This window comes from Echinops telfairi, unplaced genomic scaffold (genome assembly GCF_000313985.2).
Source record: "Echinops telfairi isolate 266 unplaced genomic scaffold, ASM31398v2 ScPeMD7_2;HRSCAF=8, whole genome shotgun sequence".
Taxonomy (NCBI): domain Eukaryota; kingdom Metazoa; phylum Chordata; class Mammalia; order Afrosoricida; family Tenrecidae; genus Echinops; species Echinops telfairi.
This window is the reverse complement of record NW_022103898.1, coordinates 32,422,121-32,447,362: the sequence shown is the minus strand read 5'-3', so window position 1 is coordinate 32,447,362 and position 25,242 is coordinate 32,422,121. Positions and strand designations below refer to the sequence as shown.

Sequence of the window (25,242 nt, the reverse complement as noted above, 5' to 3'; positions counted from 1 at the left end):
AACAACAACAACAAAAAAACAATATCACTACTATCAAGTCGAGTCTCGGACAAGGTAAAACTGGCACCCATGGGTGTGTGTGACTGCAACTAGTTACCGATAGAGAAAGAAGAATCTCTCTCCTGAGGCGCAGCTGGTGGTTTCGAGCTGCTGACCTTGCAGTTAACAGCCCAACTCATAGCCACTACACCACCAAAGCTTGCATAATAAAAGCCGAAAAAAAGAGTAAGAAGTCCCACATTCTATATAGGATAGGGCAATTGTTGTAATAACAGGTTCCTGTTCTTGAGGGCTTCCTTATGATATTGTGCTAAACACCCTACACAGTTTATCTTATATAATCCTCAGTAAGACCCAACAAACAGGTATTTTATGTATAAAGCAATTACATCCTAAGAATCAGCAGCAGGCACAGGGTCCCCAGGACAGTGGGTGGCAGTGAGAGCATCCATTCGAGGTCTGCTGAGAGCCAGTCCCATGGAAGTCTGTGCACACAGGACAGGAGTCAGAGAGCTTTCTCTCAGAAAAGAAGTGTGACACACATCTGAATTCTGAGAGAATAGGCAGTGACAAGCAAGCCCCCTCAAATTTCATGTTGCTATCTCAGATGCCTGATGTTAAAAGTAAGTATTCTTCAAGTGCAAAATAACTTTTCCTTCAAATTAAAATAACCCCGCAGTTTTAAAGGATGATTTCCCATTGTATTGCTCCCTTCCTGTCTCTGTTCTTGAGCTAGGACATGAAGTCCTTGGGGGGAAAGGAAGGGCATGATCATCCATCTCCATGAACAGTCATGAGTGGTTTCTGTTGGCCAATAAGTTCTGAGTTGACAGAGGAAAACTCATGCGATTAGACGAGCTGACCGTCCACGTTTGGTCACTGACTTGAGCTCCGAATGCTCCTTTCAGATTTATCTGCTTCCGATCGTGTCACGTGAATGGATAGTTCATTTAAGATTCTGGACTCTTTTCAAATCAAGTCCTTCTTGGAGTGATGCCGACAAAAAGCAGAACTTTTTCTATAAGGGTTGAATGTTTTGGGAGTAGGGACATTACTGTTATGTTCTTATGAGCTTATGAAACAGGGGCACGGCAGAGCAGTGTCAACAAAAGTGACATAGTAATAAATTCCAAACCTGTGGTTTTTCAGGTCGAGATGAAAGGCAAAGTGGCATAAATACAGGTGTCCACTCCTATTTTATCAGCAGAGTCCACTGCAACTCATGGTGACCTTGTAGGAAAGCGCAGACCTGCCCCTGTGGGTTTCTAACGTTTTGCTACAACTGTTTACAGGAGTAGAATGTCTTGTCTTTCTCCTTCAGAGTGGCTGGTGAATTCGAACAGCTGACCTTGTTGTTGGGCTACTCTACTTACATAGTAGCAAAGGTTACAGGTATCACATAGCATCACCAAGCGTTGGGCTGCGATCTGCATGGTCTGCAGTTCAAAACCACCGGCAGCTCTGCAGGAGGAAGATCAGACTTTCTATTCCTGTAAACAATCACAGTCTCGGAAACCCACAGGGATACTGAGTTTACATGTACCATGTATGAGGGTACACTCTCCATCTATCTAGCCTTAACTAACCATAATTACATCTCTTCGCTCACCATGGTTTTAAGAAATGTTTCATTAATCCCCTAGTTCTAAAGAATTTGGTGTGACAGAAAACTATTTTAGTTCATTTTAGTTCATATGGAGAGAGAGAGGAGACTTGCCTTAGGACAGGTGGAAAATTCTTGCCCCTCATCCACGAAAAACGACCCCCAGAACTGATGTCTGTGAGGTTGAGCCCACCATCCTTTAGGCCCACCAAAAGGGGGCAGGAGAGATCCATCTCTTTTAGGGAGACCACCATTTCGGTCCAGTCACCACTCACGTTTGCAAGCATCGGGGGCGGAGAAAGGTCTCCGGAGGTCCCGGTAGAAACCTGGCTGGCAGCGCTGGCAGTGCCGACCTTCGGTGTGGTGCCGACAGTCGTTGCAGACGCCGCCGCTACGATTCCCGGAGGCCGCCCACACCGTCACGTCAAAGTGGCACGTGTCCGCATGCCCGTTGCACCTGCAGGCTGGGAAGAGGGAGACCGGGGAAGGAAGACGCTTTAAAATCATCCAACGACTGAGTGCGCCGATAGTCAGGCAGTTAGAAACAGGTGAAGCTGGCGGCGCTTGGTATGTGATTTACTCTTCACCTGTCTTTTGCGGGGTGTCCAGGTTCACAGCACATGGCTCAGCCCACCGGGTAAAGGAGCTACCTGAGAACCCCAGAGAGGAGCCTTGCTACTCTCTCTCCCTCGCTTTCCCTTTGTAGCCTTTTTAGTTTCTTGGGGGGACTTTCAATGTTCCTTTCTACACTGTTCATTGACAACAACAATAACAACGTATTTTTTGGATAGGCCTGAAATTGAACAAAAGGTAGACTGGTCTAGTGAGGCAAACATGTTGCGGCTTCCTTCAGAGCAGGGCATATTTCGGAGAGCTCTGGGCCTGGCCGGCAGTCTGTTTTGTCTTGGATGGATACACTTGACCCTGCCGGCTCCTTCTCCAGGGCCACCGTGTGGGTCACCCGATGGGGTCAGGCGTCCTTTGCAGTGGCAGTGTTGCACACACTGCCGGCATGGTGCTCACTGAGGAGCCTGGAAGAAACTTCTGGTGGACAAAGGGCTGAAGAACTCAGCAGGGAAGGTGTTGCCTTTCATGAAGTCTTTCTCGGCTGTTGTTCTGGCGAGCCTGAGGACAGCTCCTGTCGAGGTTCCCATTTTCTTCCTAAAAAACCTAGTACTGGAGGCTCTTTGGGAATGCTGTCGCAAGATGATCCGTCACTAATCTCCCATGGCAAGTTTCTGTGCTTCTCCATGGAGTCAGATACCCAGCTGGCTCCTGTGGAAAGAGCCAGAATTGCACTCTAGGAATTCAGGAGAAATTCTTTAGATTCTCTTGATGAGTGATTTAGATTAAGAATCCCCAGTTTTTCATGAAGGTCAACTGAACTTGATGATGTTTGTGCTGTTGTTTTTCATTGTTTCCTTGACATGTTATGATAGCTTGACTTGGCTTGTAATATTTTAAAAGGCAGATTATGAGATAATTTAAGATTTATGCTTCAAGGAAATCCTTTACATTTCCTAGAAGCAAAAAACAATCTGTTGCAATCCCATGTTATGCATGGGAAGACACTTCTACAGTGTTCCCCACACGAAAAGCTCAGTGACCCTCAACGATTCTGACTGATGGTGACCCCATGTGTAGGCCTGAGAAGGACTATGCTCCGGGGTGGGGGTGGGGTGGGGGAGGACTCAGTGACTGGATTCTCACAAGTAGATCACCCAGGCTCTCTTCTGAGGTATCCCTGAACCGAATTGACCTTCAACCTTTCAGCTAGCAGCCAAGCATGCTTTCAATTCGCACCACCCCAAGACTCCTTACCTTTTAATCCGTGCAACACGAAGGTGTGTAGTGAGTGTCAACATCGTTCTAGGCCTGTGTGTTACTCTGAACATGTCGAATTGCATGTTGTACTACCCCATCGAATGTCCAACCCCAAGCCCCAAGTCAGTCTCGGCCATGCCGTCTAAGGATGTTGCATCTCAAGGATTGTAAGGAGAAAGATCATAGACAAGAAGAAGGGCCTTCTGCCACTTGGGAAACACATCACATTTGGAGTCAGAGGAGTTGGTATTCAGCACTGCCCCTACCAGTTACTAACAGTGGCAGGGCACTTCATTTTTCTGAGCCTCAATTTCCTGATGTCTTAGATTGGGATTAGCACCACCTACTTTTCTGGGCTGTTTTGAGAAGTGAATTCAAGAGAGCTCTTCCTATGATTATAATTTGACACCTGAGGTATGAGGATAACGGTGCACCGTCACCCACAGTTGCTCTGGTGTCTCGTCATGTTTGTGGGATGCCAAGTTCTCCAGGCGGGAGCTTAAGTCCCACAAAGTATCCAAGCAAACAGGCAACACATTTTTGGCAAGACAGTCCCACTGGCAACCTGGCAAGCTGTTGGAAGTCCCAGTGGGGAGTGACATGGGCTGGGCTCAGGGAGGTTGCAGTTGCCAGGCACCCACCACTTTATGTTGTGTTTCTAGAGACAACGAGGCGTCCACAGCAGACACGTTTCCAAAAGAAAGCGTTTGAGTACTATGGGCGTGGTACTTACGTCTGCACTCTTTGGGAGCCCCTGTTTCACCATCAGCTGACTCCCAGGGGCGGTCATTGTATAATGGTGCACAGTGTTGGCAGTGGGTGCCTGCTGTGTTGTGCTTACACATACACTTCCCATGGATCTGCAAACAAAAATAGTGAAGATCTATGAGCACAAGTCATGCCAGGGAAGAATGTTCTTGCGACAATATTATAGCACTGGTTGGCTTTAGCCGGAAGACAATAATTACTCCCTTTTCTGAAGAAGTCAGCAATCAAGATGCGTGTTTCCTTCTTAATTTTTCTTATAATTAATTACAAAGATTAAGTAACAAATTTTCTTGGTTTAGGATAAGTAACCCAAATAAGAAATCCTGAGGTACTGGCTAGGTGTTCATTTAAATGCTTAATGACTTTAAACTTCTAACATTCTTCACACAATAATAGATCTTTGCTTTAGAAAATTTAGAAATCTGTAATATCACAAATGAATATGCTGATCGACATATGGGGCACATAGTTTCAATACTTTCAATATATAATTCTATTTTAACTTTCTACATAATCTGTTCAGAACATATTTCCATTTTATGAAGTATTCTTGTTGATTACACATTTTAGTGGGTCTGTCATATTAAGTGTAATTTATTAGATCAGTTATCTACATTTGGCTGTTTAGGCTCTTTAATATTTTTACATAATATTTTCAATATTTTCACAAGTTTCCTGGTAGCCAACTATTTGTACATTTTCACACTCTTTGGCTGTGTTTTCTAGATGTAAAGTGGAAGGAAGGACCAATATATATACATATACACAAACATATATTTCAGGATTTGAAAATATTTTTCATATTGACTAGGCATTTTCTTTTGGCCCCCACAGTTCAGAGTACTTGAGAGTTTATTAAAATGTAGATAACTGATCAAATAAATTATACTTAATATGAGAGACCATGAAGATGTTTAATCAACAAGAATACTTTATAAACTGAAGGATTATATCAGTAGGCATCTTAGTGATCTCAAAGTTTTATATGAGATTTAAAAACACTTTTGATATTGTTTCACCAAAAATCTATAAATATGAATATTTTAAACCATCTGGAATACTTCCTAAGAATTGCCATGAGTTCCAGCACTAAAATGTATGTATTCGCAATGATGCCATGATTGTACAGATGAGAACTTTGCAAAAGAGCTCAGAATGGGACTCACGAGTATATTCTTACAGATCCAAGAACTGTTGTGTTTCTTGGGAAACAGTGTTAAAGGTAACTCAACATCAAGGGATATCAACTAGTCCATGGAAAGGAGCACCGGTGGTGCAGTGGTTAGGAGCTTGGCTGCTCACCAAAAGGTTGGTGGTTTGAGCCCACCAACCACTTTGAGAAAGAAGACAGGATGGTCTGTCTAAAAAGTAAAGCCTTGGAAAATCTTTTGGGCAGTTCTGCTCAGAGCTAGAGGGACTATGTGGCACAACCGACTGGATAGCAAAGGGTTGGTAACTCAATGACTAAATGCTACGTTGCTAGCAGAAAGGTCTATAGTTCGACCCCACCAGTGATTTCTTGGGTGAAAAGAACCAGAAATCTATTGCCATAATAATACAACCTAGGAGACCCTATGGAATCGTTCTACTTGGCTGCAATGGCTCACTATGGGCGAGAGTTAACTTGAATGTACAAAACAACAACAGTCAGCAAATATTTAATGAACATCTACATGGGAGAGTCACTCTGCGAGGCATAGTTTGATTCACAAACTTCAGTATAGGTGGTAGTTACATAATTTTGTGTCAGCCTGAAGATATAGACGTGTAGGGGTGGAGTCTAGCCTGTCACTCAGGTCACAGCCTGATAGCAACTCCTTATGGGCAGGGCTTCTCATAAGGAGGGTCCTGGGAACCACCCCTATCGCTCTGCCTTCACCTTCCTGCCATCAAGTCACTCAGATTGCTGCCGGAGCCACTGCCCTTGGGTCCATGGGACTTTGCACTCACTGGCCAGTGATGTTCCTGCATTCTACATCATTGCATGTGACTTCATGTATTGGACTTATGGACTAGTACCGGGCATAAGAACTTGGGTTGGGCTAGGATGTTTTCTTAATATACAATGACTTCTTGATATAAAGCTATTTCTTACCCATATGAGTGTCCCTGGATTTGTTTCTCTAGTTAACCCAGCCTAACACAGTATATAAAACATTACAAAATGCAATTTCTGTCTTCAAGAAAGGTACCGTGTAGCAAGAGAAAAAAGATTTACATAGGAAAAATAGCAGATTAACAAGATAACAAATAAGAACCTAAGAAATAAATTAATTTTTTATGCAGGAAATTTAAAGATTTAAACGCAGAAATAAAATTATTTTTAAAATGCAGAAATCACTATGAGTTGGCAGTTGTGGTGAGCTTTACTGGGGCAGGGGTGTTGGGATTTGAGCTAGCACTTGACAGATGGGCAGCCTTCCCAACAGGGAAGAGCCTTTCCAAAAAGAGGAAACAAAGAGGAAGGTGTGGCAATAGGAGGCTCAGTGGAATTTGTGGACATTGTTTATGCCAATGCATCTTGAATATTTTGACTATAATAAAAAAGGAACAACTTAAAAGAACGGTGATTCAGAGAGACCCAAAGCAAAACGATTCCTTAAAGTAGAGCTCAACAAACTTGGGAAGAGCCATGCTCTTTCACTGATTAGGTCCATTGACCTGTATACATTGTTCCATCTTACCCAATGTTTCAACAAACTGATGACATTGAGGCAGCTGCCAAGAAATTGGAGGCAGCTACTCAGTCAACTGACTGGAAAAGATGCATATCTGTACCCATTCCAAAGACCTAACAGAATGCACAAATTATAAAGTAATATCATTGATATCACATGCAAGTAAAAGCTTGCTGAAGATCATCCAACTATTGCTGCAGCAGCACAGAGAGCTGCCAGAGGTTCAGGTCAGAGTCAGAAGAGGATGTGGAACAAGAGGCATCACTGTTGCCATCAGATGGATCTTGTCTGAAGCAGAGAATACCAGAAAGCCATTTCCTTGTGTTTTCTTGACTATGCCAAGGCAATTGACTGCATGGATCATAACAAATTATGAATAGCCTTAAGAAGAATGGGAATTCTAAAACACTTAGTTGTGCTTATGTGGAACCTGTACATGGATCAAGAGGCAGTTAAGTGCACATAACAAAGTACGCTGGGTGGTTTAAAATCAGGAGAGGTGTGTGTCAGGGTTGTAGCCTCTCACTGTTCTTACTCAACCTGTATGCTGAGCACATCATCAGAGAAGCTGGCTTATATGAAGAAGAATGTGACATTAGGATTGGAGGAAGGCTTATGACAACCTACAAAATGCAGATGACACAACCTTGCTGGCTGAAAATGAGGAGGACTTGAAGCCCTTGCTGATGAAGATCGAAGATTGCAGCCTTTGGTGTGGATTACAACTGAATATAAAGAAGACCAAGATCCTCACAATTGGATCAATAGGTAACATCATGATAAATGGAGAAAAGAGTGAAGCTATAAAGGATTTCATGGATCCACAATCAATGTTCTTGGAAGCAGCAGTCAAGAGCTCAAAAGGTGCATTGGACGGGGTAAACCTGCTGCACAAGACCTCTTTAGAGTGTTGAAAATCAAGGATATTCCTTTGAGGACTAAGGTGAGCCTGACCCAAGTCATGGTATCTCCTAGTCATCTCCTAGGCATGTGAAAGTTGGACACTGAACAAGGAAAACAAAAGAAAAATGGATGCATTTGAATTGTGGTGCTGGCAAAGAATGTTGACTGCCAAAATTGGACTGCCAGAAGAACAAGCACCTGTCTGAAGAAGTATGGCCAGAATGCTCCTTGGAAGCAAGGATGGGGAGACTTTGTCTTCTGTACTTTGGACATGTTGTCAAAAGAGAGGGCATCATGCTTGGTGAAGTAGAGGGGCAGAGAGAAAGAGGCAGTCCCTCAAGGAAATGGGCCGACACAGTGGCTGCGACAAGGGGCTCAAGCACAGGAGCCACCGTGAGGATGGTGTATGTCCGGGCGGTGTTTTACTGTTGTGCATAGGTTTGCTGTGTGTCGGAAGGGATTGGGTGGCACTTACCAACAACATCTGTGGAAGTCATTACAAAATGTGTTAGTGAGTCTAAAGTAAATATTGTCGAGGCCGTGGCCATTAAATGCTACCTGTACGGAATTTCCAAGTGTTATCTCTGAGGTTATGTCTTGAAGGCTGCATGAGATTTCATTTAAGAGCAAAGCAAATATGGTAAGAACCCAAAAGCGATTGGAGTAGTTAGAGCCATCTAGTGGACCATAGTACCTTACATACCAGTTTTGGAATTTATCTTGTAGGCACTGAAGATCCACTGAACAATTTTGAGCAAGGGCATGCTTGAAGGCATACTAAAATATACTTTGTTTTCATTCCTTTAAAATGCTTTCTTTCTGCTCCCTCCCATCTTCCTTCTCTTCCCTTTTCATCATTCTTTTCTTTTAACATTCCATTTATGTATACCAACAGCCAGTGGCACCACATGCATTGGCTAATAATCAGAATTTTAAAGGGCTGTTGATTCTCATTGACTGCCTTTTTGCATTTTTCCTACTTTCAAATAATACCTACTACTATATAAATCATTGCTAAAAGTATATGGTTTTATGTATACTTTTAAACTAACATTGTTATAAACTATCTAGAACACATACTCCGGAAAGATAGGTGCTGCAAAATATTGTTAGTTTTCTTTGAAGGAACCCACTTATTTTTGTCCAGTTAGGGCTTGGAATGCCCCAGGCCTATATGTAATTTCACTCAACTCATAGGTTAGTCCTGGTCCATAAATTTCAGGCTTCAGGAGGCCAAAGATATTTAGGGTAACCTCATCAAACATTCACATGGCTCACAAGATAATGCAGACAGGTCAGCTCCGTCCCAAGGAAGGATTCCGGAGCGTTCCCTTATTTCCACATGCTGAGGATTTAGATGAGCCTCCCAGGGTCTGCAAGATGCCAGCCCAGCAAATTTTTCTGCGCAGAGAAAAATTCAAGGAACTGTCATTTTCAGAATTACCAAAAATCATTGTAAATCATTACCCAGACCATTAGAAACAAGAAATCCTTCCTCAGCGACACAACGGTTGCTGTTCAAGCTTGACAGATCACCCAGTATTTGATGCTTGTGAAAAATGTGCAAATCAAACTGGGTCTCCATTGGGGAGGATAAGTAAACTTTAGTAGCAAGTTCAACACAGCTCTTATTCCGCACACAAACATGAACAAGATAAAGAGCATAAAATGTGATTCTGTATTGAAGGCTGCCTTGAAGAAGGTTGGGGCCTTCTATTTACTTGGGAAAAGAGAAATCTATCTTAACAATAAAATTACCACTCTGAATGACCTGGACATTTTCATTAACCTCTCTTCTATACTAGGAGTGCTTGCCTCTGTTGATGTCCAGTTTTCCTACCCATCTCTCATTAAGGTTATTTGTTACTAACATTAACCTACTGACCAGTCATTTTCTGCATATTTATCTTACGGGGAGGGAATCATAAACTTTGAGCCAGCATTTGAGGAATTCCTGGGACAGCATGCTTATTATAGCATGTACTGTAGTGACAAATAATTAGTTCAGCCAAGTAGATGCGGAAGGAAAATATCATGTCTTTGTATATGGAACTCTGCGGCTGTGTGCCATTGAGTCTTTGCCAACTCATCGAGACCCTGATAGGACTGAGGTTGTAATTTCTACGGAGCAGCCCTGGTGGCAGAGTAGGTTATACATTGGGCTGAAAACTGTGAGGTCAGCAGTTCAAAACTACCAGCTGATCCCAGAGAGAAAGATGAGGAGTTCCACTCTATTTTTAAGTTAGTTAAAGTTTATTGTGACAACCTGGCTGATAAACACATGTGGGATTAATTGAAGGGTGGAAGGATAAATGGCTCAGTGAGCCTCGCCTTTCTAGTTCTCCGGTCTCTTGCTTTGTGATGGTTGGACCAGGGTGCAGCTGCCTTAGCCAGTTCCCTGCTTCAGCTGGCAAGGCTCACTTCCTGCAAGACATCCCCAAGGAGAAGCCGCATGGACCTACCCCGATGCAGCCCTGGATGCTGGAGCAGCCGTGTGGAGAGCCACCCCTGCCAGCTCAGAGATGCTTACACATTCACTGACTCGGCTTTCCTCCTGCAGTCAGCATCATTGCGTGTGTTCTGTGAGATGGAGGAGGACCTTGTGGATTGGTGTCAGACATATGGGCTAATGTTGGACTTGTGGGCTTGGGCAGCCCTGGGTTGAGATGTTTTCTTGATATACTCTTAACCTTTATATAAAACTCTGTCTTATACATGAGTTTCTGTGGATTTATTTCTCTAATGCACCCAGACTACACAATTTCCATAAAGAGTTACAGTCTTGGAAATCCACAAGGGTTGTCCATCCCTGTCCTGTAGGTCACCATGAGTCGGCATTGACTCGATGGCAGTGAGGTGAGTGTTGAGTTGCAGAGTCTTTATGGAAGTAGGTCATCAGGTCTTTTCTTCTGAGGAGCAGCTAGTGGGTTCAAACTGCTGGCTTTGACGGTCAGCATGAACGCTTAACCATCGTGCTGCTAGGACTCCTAATTTGCAACTATTGACAGAATTTATGTGGTGCATGAGAATGAGGAAATGATTATCTTTCTGATTCATCACTGGAAGATATGGAAGTCTTGCCTTTAGGAAGAATAAACAAAAAAACATGCTACAATCATGGGGAATTTGCCATGGCAGGTAGTTGTGCGCATCTTGTCATTGACGGTACCAAACATGAGGGTTAGACAATCACTTATGGCGATGGTGTAGAATATTTAAACATTACAAGGAAGATTGGTGTCGACAACTTTGAATGTCTTTCTTGTCTTATGGGTCTCTGATTTGAAGGCCTGCCTCTCTGTATTGGGACTACTGCTGAGTTGTAGGAAACTATACACCATCATTTCTGAACTAAGAGGAGACCCAAATGCTCCAGAGCTTGGTCCTCTTGCCACCATAGAAATGAACGATGTGGACACCAACCAACAGAGAAGGTTTTTGTTGTTGTGGCAGGCACTACCTGAACAGTAAATAGGCATTAATACGTCTTTGAGATGGACCTTCATTTGTTGCTAGTGGCTCATGATTAAATTAAACTGAATTCTATTCTTTCTTATTGCTCTCCTCCTGCTTTCTCTCTTCTCTACTGCATTCCCCCGCCCTTGAAGGGAGAGTGTTCTAGACCCTACCTTCCACATAAGGATGGACGCCATCACTTACTGATGGTCACTGCAGACACTCAGCAGGTGCGGTTACAACAGCAGAAAGCAATCTGGTCCATGTTTTCCAGGACTTCTTTCACTCAATTTGTCTACGATAGTCTCGAAAAATTCCCTTCCAAATTGCTCTCCAAGAAAGATGGAAACAGAGATGGTTTGACTGTCTTCTTGTTCCTTTCCTTTAAAAAATTATAATGAAAGTGAGTGTGTAAGGGGAGGATTTGTTTTACTACTAAATATTTAGAACTACTTGGATTTCGTTGAGTTATTTTCTTGTGCTATCATGCCATTATGGTTTATCTATACATGGTTTTATTTGAAAATAGACTGTAAAGTATGAGAATAAAACCGTGTGTAGATAAACCATAATGGCATGATCACATACTAACCACGATCAAGTAGATTCCAAATCATAGCAACCCTACAGGACAAGGGTAGACCTGCCTCTGTGAGTTTCTGAGATGGAAACTCTTTACAGAAGTGGAAAACCTTGTCTTTCTTCCAAGGAGCAGCTCGTGGTTTCAAACTGCTGACCTTGGGTTTAACAGCTGAATGCATACCAATATGCCACCAGGGCTCCTTAAGGTCACGATAGCACAAGAAAATAATTCAACTACTGAAATCTAAGAATTTGTAAATACTTAGTTGGAAAACAAACCTTTCTTTTCACCACCTTCCAAGTACAATTTTGAATCTCGGTAAAAATGAGTATCCTTTCATTGTGTCATTGGAACTTTCAAAGAGGATCTGAACAGCGGCTTTTCTATGAGCCAAAGAACTGCCCACTTAAAGGCAGCTGCAGCGATTCCTAGGCCACCATTTATCTACGACAAATGAAGTAGAAAGTGGAGCAAGGCTAGGCAGCAATTTAGGCAAACCGTGAAGGCCCAAACTGAGAAATTTCTAAACAGAGACTATGTCCCTTTTAGAGAACAGGATTAGCTCCTGAAAGAACGAACTTCTTATGTATGAAAAGAGACAAATTAAAAAAACAAAACAACAAATGGGCTAGCCTGTTAGAACCTGCTCCCGCGAACGCAGGACAAAACAGGCAAAACAACATAGCCGCTGAATAGAAGGCTTTGTGGGGAAACATGTCATTTCATTAAGGAATAAAATCTGCCTTTTCAGCCCATTAAAGATTTGTGCTTTCCCATTTAACTGAAGGAGTGAGAGTTCTAGGGTACTTATGACGAGCAACGATTGAATTTAGTGGAGAAGGGCCTGGAAACATCTTGTGAGAGGGAGGAAAAACAGATTGAAGGCTGAATATTCCAAACCCTTGCCCAATAATGGGGAGTCCTGGTGTCGTAGTAGTTACGAGCTGGATTGCTTAACTGCTAGGTCAGCCACCAGCCACTCCACAGGCGGAAGATGAGGCTTTCTACTCCTGTAAATAGTTATTGTCTCGGAAACCGACAGGGGCAGTTCTGCCCTGTCCCACAGGGTCACCATGAGTGAGAATTGACTCAGTGGCAGTGAACGTTTCTTTGGTTTTCTTAATAACATTTATGCCAAGACCATCATGCATCAAAAAAGTCCACAATGTGTTTTTCAGAACACCAGAGAAGATAGCTTTTATGAGAGCTCACAGACATTGAACTAAATATAGGTACAGGGCAGAAGCAATTATGATTACAGTCATGAAATCTGGCTCGTATGTAGAAACTTCTCTCCTTCCAGCTCCCTTGCTGCTGCCTGTAGAGACTCATTCGTTTAGTTATTGAATCGTGCTTTATGTTCAGGAGCTGGCTATCAAACACTCACTCCTTCTTAAATGGACAAATCCTTAAATTGTTAGCAGCAAGTATTTCAGCGGGGATTGTATCAATCCCAGGAGCATTGCCTAGAGGAGGAACCAAGAAAGATAATACCTTAAGGGGAAAGGGAAACAGCCAAAGACATACTGTGCCTACTTCACTGTTTTGTCAAGAATCTGTTCTGGCTGACAGACCTGGAAAAAACCATGAATGGAGCCAAGGCACACAGTGCATTTAGCCTGCTGGATGGTAATCACGTGATTATTTGTCTCTTTCCACTAGCTTGTCCATCCTCACAAGGGAGGAACAGTGGTTTAAGTATCTTGCAACCCTGGCAACTGGCCTACAATAGACGTTCAGTAGATGTTTGCTAAATTTGGCATTCAGCTAACAGATTCAAGAGCTTACGTGATTGAGTTCGGTTTCATTTAAAAAAACTTGCCACAAAAGCCGGAGTGTTAATGATGCATTTGAAGGGGACATAGGATACTTTCCATTAATTTTCACAAATCAGGATTTTGGATGTAATAGAACTGAAAGGCGTTCTGCTTCACCCACAGTACTTCCAACAAGAGGTAGCCTGGCTCACATAGCTGTCCCTTACCGGTGTCCCAGAAGTAAGCCCAAGGAATATGGGTCAGTCATGGAGGGAAAGCGGAAACATGCTGATGCTGATGCTGATGTTAGGGATAGTGTTAGTCGCTGTTGTGTCAGGTATGACTCATGGTAACCGTACATACAACGATCCTTGGTATGTTTGAGTGCCGTGTTGCAGTTAAGTGTCAACCCATCTCTCTGAGACTTTCCTTAAGTCCTTTACTTTACCAAACATGGCGTCTTTTTCTTGCCCTTTATCTTCCCTGATAACATGCCCAAAGGAAGTAGAGTAGAAGCCTTGTCATCCTTGCTTCTAAGTAATAGTCTGGCTGTATGAAGAGGAGTCAAATAGTCTTGCTACTAGAACCACATGCCCAGGTTCATTCCAAACAAAAACATCTCTCTGTGATCAGTGAATGTCTGCCGATAAGTTATCACAGTAATTTTAGTCTCATTCTTGAAGGGGAAAAAAAATCACAGTCCCTGAGTCAATTCTGACACATAGCTACCCTGTAGCACTGCCCTGGTGGGTTTCTGAGATTGTAATTCTTCATGGAAGGAGAAAGCCTCCTTATGCTCCTACTGAGGGGTGAGTGGCTTCAAATCGCAGCACAGCAGCACAGCACATACACCACTATGCCACCAGAGCGCCTTAGTCTCATTAAAAACCCAAACCAAACGCACTGCCATGGAGCTCATGTGACGCTTGGCAAGCCTATAGGACAGAATGGAAGTGCCCCTGCGAGTGTCCATGACTGTAACTCTTATGGGAGTCAAAAGTCACGTCTTTCTCCCTCAGAGTGGCTGGTGGATTTGAACCTCTGTCCTTGCAATTAGCAGCCCAACGCACAACCACTACACCTATTACTCACATTAGGGTGTCTTAAAAAGAGAGTCCAATGGAAAACTTGACTTTGGAGGGGATTTCTGGGCCAGTTAAATCTTAGGTAGAGAGGTCAGCTCAGAAAGTTCTGGGTTTTGGTGACTCAAGAGGGATTACTGGTCAGATAGAGATTTCGGGAACCTCTGGGACTATGGCCCTTAGTCTCCTTTCCTGAACTGGAACTAACCCTCGTGGCTCCATTTTCAGCCAAACAATAAAAACTTGCTGCCATTGAGCCAATTCTGACTCAAAGAGTCCCTATAGGATAGAGTAGAACTGCCCTGTGGGTTTCTGAGACAGCTACTCTTTAAGGGAGTAGAAAACCTCATCTTTCTCCCATGGAGTGACTGGTGGTTTTGAACTCTCAACCTTATGGTTAGCAGTTGAGCACCTAGCCACTACACCATCAGGGCTTCTAGAGAAACAATGGATAAGTCTAAAACAGGAACACTAGAGAGGTATACACTCCAGAATAATCAACCATTTAAGATCACAAGGTCAGAATTTGCCCAAGGACAAAGCTCAGAAGGGCTCAGAAAGAAAGGGGAATACAAACGAGAAACAAAGGGCGGAAGTGGGATAAGGGATGTTACATTGAGGAGATTGCAATCAATGACAAGGAACAAATTGTTTATGAATTGTTTCATTGAAATCTGATCTGCTCTGTAAAGCTTGACCTTTACTTACAATAAAAATTAGAGGGGAAAAAAGAACGAAAATTGGGAAACTGCCTTGGTGAGAAAAAGGCCAGGAAAATTCGGCAGAGAAACGTCTTTGACCATGATGATGTCCCTGTTGGCTCCTCGTAGCCCCCAGGACTTTCCTACCACATGTCATTGGGACACTGTACCCATCCGCCTGGGAGTCAGGATTTTGCTCTTTCAGACTGCTTTTTGCTGCTAAAATGCAAAGAACATTTCAAAGGAACACAGAGTCCCTGACGATGCCCCAACTGCCATTTGGCCATGGTATAAATTCTTCAGCGAAGGGTTAGAAATTGCATGGATCTGGATCTAGATACACTGCATTTGGTAAATCTGCACAAGATCTCTTTATAGTGTTGAAAAGCAAGGATGTTACTTTGAGGACTAAAGTGAGCCTGACCCAACCCATGGTATTTTCATTTGCCTCCTCTGCATGTGAAAGTTGGACACTGAATAAGGAAGCCCGAAGCAGAATCGATGCCTTTGAGTTGTGGTGCTGGAGACGAATGTTCAAAGGACCATGGACTTCTGGAAGGACAAACAAATCTGCCTGGGAAGAAGTACAGCCAGAGGGCTCTTTAGTGGCAAGGATGGAGAGACTTCATCTTACATACCCTGGGTACGCTGTCAGGGGAGATCAGTCCCTGGAGAAGGACATCATGCTGGGTAAAATGGAGGGGCAGCGAAAAAGAGGCAGTTCCTCAAGGAGATGGATCGACAGAGTGGTTGTAACAAGGGGCTCAAGCAAAGGAACAATTGTGAGGATAGGGCAGGACTGGGCAGCTTGGAGATAGGTGGATTCAAGAGAAATAGCCCCAATTTCTTCCAGCTGGTGTGAATAAATTCAGAGTATGTTACAGAAAATTTTTAGCTTCTCATTGGTTAGATGTAAAATCTCTGTACCTGTGCATCGAACAAGTTGATGCCTCCTAGGGGCATTTCTGGGCCACTGCAAGCATTAACAAGTCTTACTTATTAGAAACTCCACTGAATAAATTTACAAAGGAAGATGACACCAGGAATGTAAATTAACTTCAATTACAGATTTGCTTTTCTTGGATGGCACTTTCTCGATGTTATTACTATTCTTCTTAGGGATGGTAATGGTAGTATGAGAACTTTGGCAGTCAGTTTTACTTTAGGCTATGAAGAACTCAGATTCACATTGCTGGCTCACTTACATTTTTTCGTGTACAAACTTTTATATGCCCCAAAGCTTTGTTTCTGTATCTAAATGACAGTTTATCTGTGCTATTTTGTATGCTGTTTAGCATAGGACACCAGGAGTTGGCGTGATAGTAAGAAACATGCTCAAAAAAAAAAAAAAAAAAAAGGAACATGCACACCTCCCTATATTCCCAAATACTATCAAATTAGGCACTTCAAATTATGGGTATTGATTCCGAGATGGCTAAAATTTAGGGGTCAGCAAAGCTTTGTTTTTTAGCAATACAACTACAAACAGAACCCAAATAAAGTTTTGTGGCTTATCTTGTAACGAACATCATGGTCCCTTTTGCAAAATTGGATACCTATGTGTGATAGTTAGGTTTTTGGGATTTTTTTTGCCAGCATGGCTCCCGTTGGGACATGTAGGTGGAGTTTAGCCTGTAAATCAGGTCACAGCTTGTTTGGAGGGTGACTGAGATAAATGACTCTCTTAGCCTGGGCTCTTCCTCTTTCTCCCTGGTGATCAGTGCACTGCCTGAGTTAGCTGCTCTACCTCAACCATGTGCTGCACTACCTGTGGGCTGAGCCAACTTGTGGATCCTGTTGCTGTGCCATGCATTCCTGGGTCTTGAAAGTCCATAATGCTATGCTGCTGCTGTGCTACTGGCCTCTGCTATGCTTCAGGCATCTCCTCTCCCTGCTGTTGCCGCTCCACCTTGTCATGTCATTGTACCTGCTGACATTGTACCAGCAGACATTGTACCTGCTGCCAGCCACTTTGCTGTTTGCTTCCTTGACCTTGGACCAGCTGCGTGAGTAGGAAGAATCTTCAGTATATTAAGTGTCCTAAGAAAGTGAGTTGGACTAAGCCCTCTGTACTGCTGTGTGGACTAATTAGCTGTTGTATTCCTTCTTGTTATATAAACTTATCCATTTATATATATATAATCCTAAGTGTCCTGATTTTGTTTCTTTAGAGAACCCTGCCTAACACACTAGCCCCAAAGTCTCAAAACAAAACAAAGTAAAATCCAAACTGCCCCCCAAACCAACCATAAGCAGAAAGTGACAGAACTTCTTCAGGAAAGAGACAAGCACAAAAATGTTTAAAATAAATGGCAATTAACTTTGAGTTTAAAATATTGTTAACTAAGTAACTTCACTTGAGAAGTTGAGTGACAATAATTCTATTTCCCATGCTGTGCAACTGCCACCATCATCCATTTCTCCATGTCTGTCAGTGTTCAAACAGAAACCAGGACCTCGAAGCAATAACACCATCATGGTGAGGTTTTTTGATACATATTTTCACTAACACAAACACACATAGTCATGTGAAAGATGTTTTTAAAAATGCGTCCATTGTTTTAATATACTACTGGTTAGTAGTTGCTTTGGGGTAGGATTCTTTCTTACCTTTCGGAGTAATGATTTCTTAGAACATTCTCTTCCTTTACTTTCCATCTCCTCCTCCTTTGGTGGGACTATGGATAGGGGCTACTTTAATTTATAACCTTAGACTTAAGAGGTTAACACATAGACTCCTTTAGGGAAACCTCCCTATCAGAATATTCTTACTTTGCATATTTACCTAATAAAAAATTCATATTCCTGTTGTAAGGAAAAAGCATTCAAGACTGAAATGCCACCCTCCCCCACCAAAAAAAAAAAAGATTGAGTGTTCAGTTTAGCACACTCTTGCAGGCTATCTCTGTTATCATTGAACTATTTTATACCTCTGTAAGCTACAGAAAATTAATTATGCAAATAATTCTTATCCATAGGAGTGCAATCTGGTTGTATCTGGTAGAATGCCATTGACCTCTTTTTGAATCTCTTCATTTTACATCTATTTGTATGTTATGTGTTTTGTATCTCTTTGCAAATTCATGCTCGCATTTCTTATTTTCCTAGCTAGGTGTGGTTATTTGAATTTTTCTTAAAATTCACTGTAATGTCTTACTAATTCCCATTTACTAATGAAGTAAGCAAATTATTGACACATATTCATTTTATATCTGAGTTGTGATTGTACCTTTACATTTTTATCCTTTAACTCTGCTATTTCTTTTTCAAATAGTTCTTTGACATATAATTCACATATCATACAATTCAATAGTTCAATCATATTAAGAAGACTTGCACAATCATCACCCCAATCAATATTAGACTTCCCTCCCCACCACCACTATCATGACCCCATTTTCTTACAAATCTGGCTAGAACAGAGCATGCACACTGGTACCGATAAGAGTACAGAATCCAGGACAGATAAACTCCTTAAGACCAATAATAGGAGTAGCAATGCCATGAGGATAGGGGGAAGGTGGGGGAAGAAAAGGGAGAAAGGGGGAAGTGATCGAACACTCCCCACCCCCACCCCTGTTCAGGGGGACAAACAACAGAAACATGGGTGAAGAGAGACAGCAGATGGTGTAAAATATGAAAATGAACATAATTTATAAATTATCAAGGGCTCAGGAGGGTAGGAGGGTGGGGGAGGAAAGGAAAAAAGAGGAGCTGATACCAAAGACTCAAGTAGAAAGAAAATGTTTTGGAAATGACGATGGCAGCAAATGTACAAATGTGTTTGATACAACGGATCTGTGGATTGTTATAAGAGTTGTAAGAGCCCCAAATAAAATGATTTATTAAAAAAAACAAATTTTAGAACATTTTATTCTTTCTTGTACTCATGGCTATTAGCTCCTCATTTCCCCCCCCGCCCCCCAACCTCCTCTACCATTACCCCTAAGACCTTTAATCCAGTTACTGTCTTTATAGATTTGCCTATCCTGGATTTCATGATCAGAAAAACTTGCAGAAACCAAATAATAAACTAATAGAGCAAAACAGAGGAAAAATTTCAATAAAAAAATTAAAATATAGAACAAATTTTAAATGTGTCAAAAGGTAGACCAAATGGCAAGGTGTTAAATTTTAACCTAACTGCATCTGGTGGTGGAGTTCTTACACACTGGGCTTCAATCTGCGAGGTCTGCAGTTCAAAACCACCAGCCTCTTCTAGGGAGAAAGACACGGCGCTTTCTGATACCATAAAGAGTTACAGTCTCAAAAACTCAGAGAGGCAGCTCTACCCTGCCATATAGGGTCACGATGAATCAGCATCTACTCGACGGTAGCGAGAGTATCTGTAATAATCCACTTTTGAATGCACTCTGCACAATAGCAAGGCTGTTCACATCCCTGATCTATACTCCCAAGGGATTTACTTCTGCATATTTCTTCTTTACTTTTTTTTAAAAACTGGAACAAATTTAAAATGATATAATATGGAGATCAAATAATAAGATATTACATTTTGCCTCGCTACGTCTGCCATAATCAAATTTAAAATATTCTCTGTCTGATAACAAGGTTATTCACATCCCTCAGCTATGGTCAGAGGGATTTTACCAGAAGCTTAATCTATATGTGGAAACTGAAAACAGATTTTGGGCTTCCACTGTCATTCATAGATTCTGCAAACCAGTTGTTCACAATTTAAACTGCGATATCATTCCCTCTTTCGGATTTTGATTTTATTATTTACAATCCTTGGATCACACAGGCTGGGGTGCTTCTTCTATGTGGACTTAGTTGACGCCTCACTTAGATGGCTGCTTGTTTGAGGACAAGCCTCTAAGATTCCAGATTTTTCCTTTTTCCTGAGAGCCAGGCACTGTCTAGTTTCTTTATTCAGTGATCTCTTCATGACTGTGAGCATCAAGCAGGGTCATGTCATTAGAACGAATTGTTCTTAGATTGGAGCTAGAACTACTGTATATACTCATGTACAAGCCGAGTTTCTCAGCACATTTTTAATGAAGTTTTTGTGGTAAAATTAGGTGCCTTGGCTCATATTCAGGTCAGCTTATATTAGAATATATATGGTAAGTGGGAACCAAAATCCATGGATACATCATCTATGGTTTATAGATGTCTCTGGCTCACCTTAGAGACATGATTGTCATTTTGCTAATACTGCTATTTCTTAGCCTCTACATGTTATTTAAAGGTTGCCTATCAAGTTTACTTAATGATTGACTTCTAAAAATCGAATGTAAACAAAGTTTACGTAACTAAATGGGCTTTAGATGTTCTATATTTTCACAAGGTGAATTTTAATAGCTTCCTCTTCTCAGTATCATTGGGCACTTCATCGACCCTCTGGGGATAGTAATAAATATTTCTACCATGAAAAGTCAAATAGCAGTGAACTGAAAATAGTAATGCCCCAGAGGATTGTGAAGATTGCATTTAGATAAGATCATACTATTACCAATTTATAAGGATTTTATTGCCATTGCTTCATTACATAGAGTTGTTTTATATTTATTTTGTTTCTGATGGGATTTTGAAAATTACTTTAGACTACTGTCTTTTTAAAATGTGTTTCTAATAAGTATATTTATTTGAGCAAGGTTATATGCATAATTTTGTTCAGCTTTGTAAGCTTGCAATGACAATGAAATAAGATACTCTGTTTTTAAGACATTTATCTGCGTGTATCTAACATGTAAGTCCCTTAGAATATTAATTTGGCTTTCTTTCCACCTCTAGAATAGCCAGCTTTTTCCGCTACATGATACAGAGCAAAAAACGGTCAACAACTATCACCATATTTTTACTGCAGGTCTAGACACTCTGAGTTTCTAATAATTCTATATAAAAGGAACTGCCTTAATACTCAGCTATGAAATTTGCACTTTCTTCCAAGTCAGACTGCTACCTGGCCACTGAATTATTAGGGCAGGTGCTACCTCTGACTTCAGTTAAGACCCCCATGTGCTCACAATTCCATTTTGTACTTGACTTTTTACACTTAAACTTTTCTGAAGTCACTATACAACTCTGTTGACAGAACAGGAAATAGAAGTCCCAAGAGAATTCTAAGATATCAGAAGCTACATCCTAGAATCTAATCTCTACATCCTAAGAAGCTACATCCTAGAATCTAATATCTACATCCTAAGAAGCTACATCCTAGAATCTAATATCTACATCCTAAGATATTAGAAGCTACATCCTAGAACATCCTTTTTTGCTTTTTTCCACCCCACCAAACCTAAAATAATTTGTATGATAGAATCTCTTTTGAGGACAAAGGGAATCATGTAATTTTTTATGTCTCAGCATCTTCCTAATACTTATCACTTTAGAAAGAATTCGAAAAAATTGAAGTAACACTAGATAATTTGTGTAGTAAAAAGTGTTTGACTGCTAATCAAAAGGTTGGCATTTGGCTTGCACCCAGTGGCTTCACCAGGAGCCCTGGTGGTATGTGCTGGGTTACATGCTGGGCTGCCAACCACAAGGTCAGCAGTTCAAGGTTTCCGACTCCATTAAGGACTGACAGCCTCAAAATCCCACAAGTGGCAATAGGATCAGTCTGAATTGCCCAATGGCAGTGTGTGGCTTCGCCAGAGACATTGCAATCTATTCTGAACCGATGACTGCCAAGAAAGCCCACGGGACAGTGAGTTTGCTGGTAGCTGAAATCAAAACAAACAAGTCCCCTCCAACGAAACTACTTGCACAACAACCAGCAGACAAGAACCTGGGAAACTGAGCGAAGGTAAGGACTAATTTTGTAAGCAACTTATTTGCCAAGCGGTGAGGCTTTGGTGTGAGAAGGAAGACAGGTTTGGTGGGGTTTTGTTGCATGTCTTTTTGTATTTAGACAGGCTTCTAGAATTAGTTGGGGGCCATGTAAGATCCACCAGAAAAGCTGTGTGGGTGATTATGAAGTCCCCTCACCCCCATGACATTCACTTGCTCAGTGTGCTCACCCAGGTCCCCGTTATTTTAAAAGGAAAACTCCCTTTCACAGTCAACTTTGCATTCGCTTACGAAGTTGAAAAAAACCACCACACATTCATTGGAGTTTACACTTCCCAGTTTTCCTTCTTCCCCGACAGCTCTGTTGGACTGGGACTCCGCATTCGACACAGCAGAGAGGGTGTTGCAGACGTTGACTTGTTTAGGATAAATGAGTTCCTGATTGTTGTACAAGATGCCAGTTGCCAGGGCACGTTTCCTTCCACCCTCTTTGTTGCTGAGTTAATTTATTCAGGGGCTTCTTCTCATATTGGAAAATGGCTGGTTTTTAGTGAATCTTGTAAAACAGTGTCTCCCTGATTGTATGCGCATAGGAAAGGTCAAGGTGAAAACTTGTTGGGTTTGCTTGTGTTGGCAACTCTTTAATCCGAATACAGAGCCATTAAGAAGTCCATGTTCATCTGTAGATGGCCAGGATTGACAGGCAGAGCTATGGCAAGAATTGATTTTCTGCAATACCCATCCATCCACATCTACTGCTGTTCAAAACAGCTTAAGGACCGGGATTGCAAAAAGAAACATATTCATTCTGGAGAATTCCTACATACACAATCATAGTTTTCTAAGCGACTGGATTTTTAAAATCCATTCGCATCATATAAAATCCATCATTTTAGCCATTGTAAAGGGTATAATTCTGACTTTTATTCAAAATATTCTACAACCATTGAACCACACGGTAACCCATGTGTTCTAGAGTAGAGTGCAGCTCTGGATGGTTTTCTTGGCTGTCTTCTTATGGGAGCTGATCACCAGGCCTTTCTTCCATAGAACTGCTGGGTGTGTTTGAACCACCAACCTTTCAATTAGCTAGCTGAGTGCCAAACATTTGTGCCACCCAGGGACCCCTGTAAACTATTAAAGCCAAACTCAGAGTTTATTTTGATTAAATATCAAGATGGACATTTTATGGCATGAAGGGTTTAGAAGAAAAGAAACAAAATAGTTTTGAAAAAATAAATTTAGAAAAATAGCACTTCTGATTACTTGGGGAATAGCTGAGGACCATTTACCTTTTAGTACTTTAAGATTTTGTTGCTCTGTTTTGTTTTGTTTTTAAAGTCCTGTACTTCATGTGTAGGGGTCCTGTTGGTGTCCTGGTTACTCAGTGCGCTGCTAATTGCAAGCCCAGCAGTTTGAAATCACAAGTGGCTCCTTAGGAGAAAAATGAGGCTTTCTACTCCTATTAAGACTTACAATCTCAGAAACCCACAGGGGCAATTCTACCCCGCCCGACAGGGTCACTATGAGTTGGAAATGACTCAATGGCAGTGAGTTTATACTTTATGCAGGATGGCTACATTTAGTAGGTGGTTATGAAAAGGATTTGTTTTTTATTCAACATGTCTTATGGGCTTTACCAGAATAATTCACCTCCTAAATTTGAACTTTTTACACTTCATAATTGTCAATCATTTAAGATCTAAAAAACAGAGTGCAGGATCTTCCTTTTCTAGATATGCACTGTATGATAACAGATTCTTTATCCAAACTGTATCAACCCCCATCTTCTGAAAAATCAGAAGATCTGTATGGGAGAATGGATTCAAAGGGGCCTGGTCCAGTGGTGGGTTAGACAGTGGACTGCGAACAGGAGCAAGATGAGGCTTTCTAGTCCCATAAATCCACAGAGACAGTTCTACTCTGTCCTCCAGGTTAACCAGGAGTTGGAATCAAATCACTAACAGTGAGTTTGGTGTTTGAGAGAAAAGATTCACAGATCTCTCGTGACATTATGTTTTTAGCAACTTCCTCATTAAAAGTCTAACATTGTTTTTACTAACTGAAAAATCCAGTAATTTATGGTTGAAGTACTAAGGGATTTTTATACTAAAAGAAAAAGAGGAAACTCAAGATTTAAACAATATTTAGAATTAAAATTCAATAAATGTGAAAATAAATATTTCCATTATATCTTTTCTGGTTAACTAAGACAATTACATTGAACATATTCCCAAAATGCTTACCTAACCCATACCCTGAAAAATACTTCCCGTAAAACAGTCGCAACATAAGAAAGGAGCTCACTATTCATTTATTCTCTGCCCCGCTTTTCAACAGAGTGGAAAAGAAAAATTGAAAATGATTTAGTCATTCTCTGAAGAAATGTGACTCTAGATCAGAGGTGGAATAATCAGCTTCAAATTTCTAATATTTGTGTGGTTATATTTACTTATAAGGCGTGTCTAAGAGGATTTTCTTTCTTCCAAATCATGGCCTAAAAGTCTACTCTGACTCCTAGTGGCCCAATAGGGCAGCGTGGACCTGCTCCCCAAGGTTTCCTGAGGCTGTAAGTCTTTACAGAAGCAGCCTGCCTCGACTCTTCCCTGCTGGGCTTGAACCACCAACCTTTCAACCCAACATTTTACAAATCACAGTTCCTTCAAATGCATTGCAGACTAGCTCAGTTGGTAGAATATAAACCCTTAGTGTTGGGGTTGTGGGTTCTTTATGCTAGACTAGGCTAAAATACATTAGCCTTTATTTTTATTATTATTAAGACTGCAATAATCATCACAGTAAGGAGTCCTGGTGGTGCAATTGCCTACACATTGGGCCTCTAACTCCAAAGGTCAGCAGTTCAAATCCACCACCCACTCCTTAGAAGACAGATGAGGCTTTCTTTCTGCTCCCCTAAAGATGTGCGCCCTTAGAAACGCACAGGGGCAGTTATGCTCTGTCCTATCGGGTGATAACGAGTCAGAATCGACTCAACAGCAGTGAATCTGGTTGTTCCTTTGAGTGATCATTTACAGTGATGGCAGGAAGTGCCTTTAGCTGCCTGAAACACTCCGGAGGAGTTCTGAAGTTCCTCCTTAGCATTATGTGGATAAACGTGACACAAAGAGAAT

The 25,242-nt window shown here is 41.6% G+C and overlaps 1 protein-coding gene across 2 annotated transcripts in view; it reads right to left on the bottom strand.

Moving 5' to 3' along the window:
• NTN4 (netrin 4) overlaps positions 1 to 25,242 on the bottom strand; it is a 138,853-nt gene that overhangs the window by 43,560 nt on the left and 70,051 nt on the right. For both annotated transcript variants that reach the window (XM_045290161.1, XM_045290166.1), the window contains exons 4-5: positions 4,161 to 4,287; positions 1,879 to 2,067 (exon numbers count right to left, since the gene is read on the bottom strand). In XM_045290161.1, coding sequence (XP_045146096.1) covers positions 1,879 to 2,067; positions 4,161 to 4,287 — 316 coding nt within the window. The remainder of the gene's footprint in view (positions 1 to 1,878; positions 2,068 to 4,160; positions 4,288 to 25,242) is intronic.